Source organism: Myotis brandtii, unplaced genomic scaffold (assembly GCF_000412655.1).
Source record: "Myotis brandtii unplaced genomic scaffold, ASM41265v1 scaffold250, whole genome shotgun sequence".
NCBI classification, from domain to species: domain Eukaryota; kingdom Metazoa; phylum Chordata; class Mammalia; order Chiroptera; family Vespertilionidae; genus Myotis; species Myotis brandtii.
The window spans coordinates 1,927,762-1,934,933 of record NW_005359478.1 but is presented as its reverse complement, the minus strand read 5'-3'; the positions used below and the strand labels follow the sequence as shown (position 1 = coordinate 1,934,933).

The 7,172-nt window shown below is 60.4% G+C and overlaps 1 protein-coding gene across 1 annotated transcript in view; it reads right to left on the bottom strand.

Moving 5' to 3' along the window:
• Positions 1 to 4,084: 4,084 nt before the first annotated feature.
• EFNA4 (ephrin-A4) overlaps positions 4,085 to 7,172 on the bottom strand; it is a 4,288-nt gene continuing 1,200 nt past the window's right edge. The window contains exons 2-5 of the mRNA XM_014540645.1: positions 6,886 to 6,990; positions 5,695 to 5,990; positions 5,213 to 5,281; positions 4,085 to 4,629 (exon numbers count right to left, since the gene is read on the bottom strand). Coding sequence (XP_014396131.1) covers positions 4,421 to 4,629; positions 5,213 to 5,281; positions 5,695 to 5,990; positions 6,886 to 6,990 — 679 coding nt within the window. The 3' untranslated portion in view covers positions 4,085 to 4,420. The remainder of the gene's footprint in view (positions 4,630 to 5,212; positions 5,282 to 5,694; positions 5,991 to 6,885; positions 6,991 to 7,172) is intronic.

Genomic DNA, 7,172 nt, shown 5'->3' with positions numbered 1-7,172 from the left:
GGAAAGGATCCGTTCCCTTCGGGAGAAAACAGCAGACAGGTCTGAGCTGGCCTGCTCCTCAGAAGACAGAAGAACAGGCTGGGGGAGGGGGCCTGAGATCTTAGTGGAGTGGTGGCTGTAACCCCCATGGCTCCTCTGGGGAGCCAGGAGCAGAGGGAGTATGGCCCAGGCACACCCTACCATAGCCTGGGGCTCAGCCCTTTGCCCCCCTTGGCCAGTCTTCTGTCACTTGGAGAGCCAGGTGTCTGGGCCCCTACGGGGGAAGACGGTGCCTGCTCACCCCTTCCCGAAGAGCCAACATCGGTTCTTCACTTCCCCTCCCCTGGGCTGGGCAGGTTCGGGCTAATCTTCGCAAGAGCTTCACAGCAAACATTGATCTGTAATAAAACCACAACGTGTGTTCAGGAGAAGGGATTCCAGACACACAGAGATCCAGACAACACACAGACACGCTCACACACACAGACACACACACAGCTCTGGGAGGCAGACGCCAGCGGTCCTGAAAACACAGCTAGGCATGGACTCACACTGAGTCGAAGGCACATCCCCTCCCTACCATAAACGTTGTCCTTCAAAACCCAAGCCTGCTCTGACAGCCTATTTCCCTGTGTTATCGTAGCACTTTGTACATAGCTCTGTAATAGACTTGCACTTGGCATTATAATTATTTGTTAGCCAGTTTGTCTTCTCCAGTAATCTGAAGGTTTTCTAAGGGAAGAAATCTTGTCTTGTGCAAGTGTTTTCCTCAGCATCTAAGCATGCAGCTTGGTATTTAGTCAGTAGGAGTAGGGGAGGTGCTTAATGAATAATTGCTGAATTGATGAACAGAGGAATAAATGCATCCAGACGATGGTATCCCCCCCCCCAACCCCTCAGAAGCACAGAGGATACCAAGTGCATGCTACTCAGGCCCCTGGCCCCACCTTCTTGTCTCTTAGTCCCCTGATCTTACTGCCCCTCTGCTTCCTCAAACGCCCCTTCTTTCTCCCTCTTCATTCAATGCAAGACCATGAATTTGAGTTCGGCCGAGGGCTGGCAGGCGAGGTAAGGGTTAATGACACCTCATTAGGGTTTAATTGGAGGAAGGAAGCTGCCCTGGCACCAGACCGGTGGGCAGGCCTGCCCCTGGCTGGAAGCAGGCGTCCCCTGTTCCAGCGCCCTGCCAGGTGTGTGCATTATTTGGCCCTGGAGATCCTCAACCCAGTCGGGGGCACCTCCCCCCACCATTTGCTTTGCCAATTTAGTCTCTAGGCAGTACAGACCAGTCCTCCCCATCTGTCACCAGACATTCAGAGGGGGAGTCAGGCTTCTTGTCCTTTCTCCCTAGGCTGTGCCCCCTCCCACTTCAGGAGACGCCGGAGGCTGGGAAGAGGGGTCGGGTAAGGAACTGGACAACTGAGAGAGAACACGAAGGGGTGGATTTGGGATACAGACAGCGACAGAGAAATACAGCCGCGGGGCTCAGAACTCGGAGATGTCTGCCCAATTTGACCTTAAATGAAGAGAATGCAAATGAGATGCAGACGATATGCAGATGAACACGAGGATCTCAGAATTAACATTCCCAGTGGCAGCAGCTCTGCACCCAGGACCCCAGCGCTGTTGCCAGTACCCTCTCCTAATCTCCCTGGCTGAAGGGGCACTGACCATCACTTTGAGTGAGAAAAAGGACCTCCAGGAAGATGAGAGCTTGGTTGGGCTAGAGCCGCAGGACCCGGGAAGCTGGGCTCCACCCCTGTCTCCCCGCCCCCAACCCGAGCACCACCAAGATGCCAATGGAACTCCAGCACTAACCACTCTCCAGGTAGTGCTCGGACGCCCCGTCGGTTGCTATGGGGACCCCTCCCACGTCCAGGCCTGAACCAATGGGCGTCACTGCTGATGACCTCATGCCCCAGGCCCCCGAATTCTATTGGTTATTTGGAAGCCATAGTGCCCCTCTCCAGTTGCGTCAGGGCTGGGGGATCCCCCATGACTGGTGTGGCCTACAGAAAGAAGGGCGTGCTGGGAGCTCACAATTTGCCGAATGAATGAAAAACGGGGGAAAAAGGGATGGGTCACAAAAAGGCCTGTAAGGGTTTTGCCTGAAGGGAGATTTGCCCCCCCCCCCCCCGTAAAGAATGGAGCGGATCCGGTCGCAGAGACTCGGCTTCCAGGCTATTCCGGGCAGAGAGAGTGAGCAATGAGTGGAGTTTTCGCATGTTTGGGAGAGAGTAGGGCAGGCCCAGCAAATTGAGGGCCTCACCCTCTGCCGTCTAGCGCCGCTGAGTTTAGGGGAGATCGGTGACGCCCCAAAACTTGCAGAGCTGCCCAAGCCTCCTGGAACCGCGCCCGGAACACGCCTGGAGGACTTCTCATGGGGAGGGCGGGAGGGCTGTACCGGAAGACCGCCCGCGCCTTCAGCCCTGCTCGGCCCGGGAGCGGACTTAGCTCTCGCTTTCCATGGGGACTGGCCCCGGGACTGAATCCGGGCCGGCTGGGCGGACAGTGAGCGGCGGGAGGCTGGCTTGGCTGGAGGCCTGCGGCCGACGGGCCTGAGTTTGCGACTCCGCCCCCCGCACCCCCCACAAGTGCACAGCTGCCGAGGTGTCGCCCTCGCACCTGCAGGGCGTTGGGCGGCCGGCGAGGGCGTGTGTCTGTGTCAAGTGTGAGAGGGAGGGCGGGGAGGAGGGAGGTCAGAGCCGGCTGGGCCGGGGTCTCTCTCGCACCTGCGTCCTTATCGCGAGCCAGCGCGCCCGGCTCGGTCTGCTAAGAGGGGGTGTCCCTCGGTCTGCTAAGAGGGGGTGTCCCTTGGTCTGCTAAGAGGGGGTGTCCGGGACAGTTGGCAGCTGAGCGAGACCCCTCAGTTCTCAGGGCAGGGCAGGGGCTACTAACCAGTTGCCCCGCCTGCCCCACCCATGGTTTCCCTGGAGAGGGTGGAGGTAGTACAGTCGGATGACGTGGCGACATATAGACATACATTCTGGATGACAGTAGACGGAACTCGAACCCAGAATCACAAGACAGCCTTCAGCCCAGATTGCACGTCTGCAGCCCTCCCACCCGCCCCCCTCCCCGCTAAAGATGGTTTGAGATGAGGCCCTGACACTGCCTACCCAGGCACTCGCACCCACAGACAAGCATTTTCTGAAAGGGGCCTCCAATGGGGGAAGGGGTCGACTGGCGTCTGCTCCCGGCGCTGCCCTCCTCCCTCCCAGGCCTCAGCCAGAGCAATGGAATGAACCGAGAGGGACCGGGTCTGACCTAGGTACTCAGGGGGGTGGGGGAGGGATTCGCAATCCCCAGCATTTCAATCTGTCAGTCTCTGGCCCCCCAGCATCCCCACCCCACCCCACCCCACCCCCCCCTGGTGTTCACACTCTGCCTCTCGCTGCCGCAGCCGCGGAGCTAATGAGCACAACATCCACCTATCGATCCGGGCTCAGTGCCAGGCGGGCCGGGGAGGCTGTGGGGCAGGGGGCGGTAGAACACAGCTTGGGGGGGGGGTCCTTTCCCCTGGCGCCACCCAGGACATCATTCAGAAAGAGCGCCCCGATGGGTTTGGGGGGACCACAGCCTTGTCTGCAGAGGCAGGAGAGTGTGGGGCTGAGAGCAAAGGGGGCCCTCCCTCCTTGGCCCACCCCCTCCCTCCTTATAAAAGCGAAGAACAAAGAGGCCGCTGGGGATGGAGGCTTTGATCCGACCCCACCTTCCCAGTTCTAGGCCAGGCACCGCCCAGGCTGCCCTTGGGAGGGAGAGAGACGCTCAGCTCTCAGGGACCCAAGCGCTGAAACCCACGGTGCCGGTGCCTCTTCCTGTGGCACGGCCTGGTGCTGCCGCAGTTTGGGCAGTGCCCCAAGTGGGTGGGCTGTCGGGAGCATCCACCCTCTCCTCAGCACAGGAAGCCGGCTCAGGGGGGTGGGCGAGGGTGCCAAGCTCCACAGCTGCTGCTGGCGCCCACTCCACACTGCCCAGAGGGGTGCCCACCGAGGCCTGGCATGGATGGCCTGGGCACAGCTGGCAGGGAGGTCAGGCCAAGCCACGCTGAGAGCAGAGGCCGCAGGGAGTCCTGGTGTCAAGGAAGGGGCCAGGGGGCAGAAGGTTGAGGGGAGCAACAAAAAAGATGGGTGGTTTATTGAGGGTTTGGTCCAGAAACTTATAAAAATACAAACTGGTACGAAATTCAGCCTCGTGGCAAGTCTGTCTTCACGGAAGACGAGTGAGTGGCCCCCTGGAAGGGAAAGGCGCTGCCCTCGGGCAGGGTCCACAGGGCACTGGGCACAGATGGCAGGTCTGGGCGGCTTCCTTGCCCTGGTCCTTCAGTCCGCCTGCCCCAGCTCTTCGTCTTGGCCCCCAGCAGGCCCAAGGCTTCAATCCACCAAATTCCAGTCTTCCTGGGAGATGAAAAGGCCCTCAAAGCAGCTGAGGAGACCTGGGCTTAGCTGGCCTTGGCTCCAGATGCCCAAGGCGGCCGGCAGCTCCCCCGTGGCTCCTCTTCAGCCTGGGACGAGGGGGCCAGCACCTCAGGGGTCACCTCGGACCCTCTGGCTTCCCTCCTCACGCCTCCACCTTGTCTGTCGGGCGTGGCGTTCCTAGCGCAGGCGGCAGGGGCTCCTCCTCCAGGGCGTCTTGGGGGGGCTCTGGCTCCTGGGGTGGCAGGAAGGGTCCACTTGGCTCAGAGAACTCGCAGGAGACGAAGGATTGGGAGCAGCAGCAGCGGCAAGAGGCATAGGGGGCTGGGCGTGCCCCCGCCTTGCCACCCCGATGTGCCACTCTCTCCAGGGCTCCCAACAGGATGCGCTGACTCAGGCTCTGTGAGGGGGAGGGTAGCACCGATGTGTCCTCCATTCCAGCAGCCTCCTTTCACTCTCCCCGTTAGCTGTTCGCTCCCATCCTGTTCTCCAGGACCTTTCCAATCAGCCACTCCCTCCCCATAATGGACCACCTTGTCCTCCCTAAAACCCAGCTTCCGAGTCTCCCCCAAATTGCCAGTGCAGACCACCAGCTCAGCTAAAGCTTTCGAAGGCCTGGCCCCCGGAGATGTGATTTCTGCTGGCCCAGCACACAGACTGCAGTGGGAGCTCCCACAGGCTGTGCAGGGGAGCGGGGCCAGAGCTTACAGCCCTCCCTGAACCCCTCGAAGTCTCCCAGGCTCGCCCCATGCCTTCCCTCCTTCCCAAGAAGGGCCCCTGCCGCCGGAGGGCTGCTCCCCGTGCCGCAACCCACTTACTGCTCTCCTTGCAGCAGACAGACACCTGGAGCCTCAAACACTGGCCAGAACTCCCGGGCGTCGGCACCGCTGGTTGGTGGGAGGAAAAAGTTAGCACAGGCTGGTTTGCAGACCCTTTCAGACCCTCCCAAGTTCTCTTCTCTGCAGTTCCTGGAAAACGTTCCCTTCCCTTTGGGCTCCATCCAGGTGCCAGGCCCCATTCATGGCTGCTCCTCGTCCCCTCAGCCCCTTTCCTAGCTCTTCCTCCTCCTCCTCCTCCTCCTCTCTATAGACTCACTCTAGATGCCCCCTCAGTCCTGGACTCAGGGCCCCTCCAGCCCCCGTCTCTGACCACAGCCCCTCCTGCCTCCCCTGTCCCAGGTCTGGTCTTCATTCCCAGCCCCATCCCTCCTCCACACCTTAGGCTCTCTGCCTTGACTGGTGGCAGTCAGGTACCCCTTCCACCTCCCCCAAGAGGCGCCAGTGTGCCCTTCCTCACTCACAGATGTAGTAGTAGGTCTCTCCAGGCAAAAATTCGAAGCCAAGGGAGAAGGGTGTGAAGCGCTGAATCTTCTCCGAGAATTTAACAGGGCCAAAGGGAGCGAAGGGGAGGGAGCACTCCCAGCGCTTGAAGGCGCCTGGCCCTTGTGCCTGGCAGGCCTCATAGCCCGACCAGTCCACCATGTACAAAGCAAACGTCTCAGGGCCCTCGGGGGGCCCCGGGCCCTCATAGTGCGGGCAGAAGATGTCCAGGTAGTCGTTGAGGCCCAGCTCCACCACAGCGTCTCCTCGAAGCAGCCTGCAGACACAAGGTAGGCGTGGGCTGAGGGGGGCCATGGTGGGGCACAGGGGTCAGGGATATCCTTTCCAAGGGTCTGTGCCAGCCTCTGCCCTGCCGCCTGGAGAGGCCGGAGTTCTCCAGACTGACAACTTCTGAGGGACAAAGAGAGTGCGAGCAATAGATGAGCAACAGGCTCCCAGGTGCAGAGGTTAAGGACTGCAGTGCTCACAACCATGCGGCTCCAACGTGAGAAGGTCTCTCACAACACCCTGCCTTTGGTGTTGGAGCCGCCACCATCTCTCCAGCCCGGTGCCCAGCCAGGGCCTGGCCCAGCACCTGTGCCTCATAACTGTTAGCTGGACGGCTGCTGCGAAGGAGCTGGAACAGAGGCAAGGGGTAGAGATCGGGCCCACAGGGCAGCCACAGGGAGGGAGACTGGGGGCAGTATCCCCTTTAAAAGATGCACAGCCAGGGAGACTGTCCTTGAGCTCTCAACCCAATGCCGAGAAGAATGCCAATGGGGGAGTGGATGGTGGGTGCCTCCCTCTTTTTTTTTTTTTGCCAGGACAAGGAGGTGCCAGACATGGAGGGGACCCCCCAGCACATATCACCCAATCTTCAGCCTCCTCAGGACTCCCTTCCCCACCTCTTGGGAGCTGCCTGGGGGAGCCAGTGCAGGTGGGAAGGACTGGGACATACCCCCCCCCCCACAGCATCCAATACAGCACGAACCACGCCCCCTCCCGACCCCGCTGACACACAACCCAGCCTGGTGTAGGAAAGGCCTCCAGCTGCCCCTCAGTGGGTGGTCCAAGCACCTCCAGGACCAGGAGTTCTGACTAGAAATGCAGGTTCCTGGGCCCGGCGCAGACCCACTGGAGCACACGTCAGGCCTGTGTGTGTTTCCTTTCACCGGGTCCTGAGTGCCTGGAGAAGTGTCCTGCACAAGGACGGCGCTCGGTAGATATTTGTGAACTGAGTGAAGGAGCCAGAAACCTCAGCGTTGGGGGCTCGGACCCTGGATTTTTAACAAGTCCTCTAAGCGGCTCAGAGGCACTGGTCTGGAACCAGAGAGAGGAATTCCGAGTTGGAAGACAACAATAGCGCTTATCATATGGTACTGGCATTAGAATGACCTGTCGTGGCGCCTGCCCTCCCCAGGGGGTCTCTGGGCTCTGGGAGGGCAGAGTCTCGGTCTTC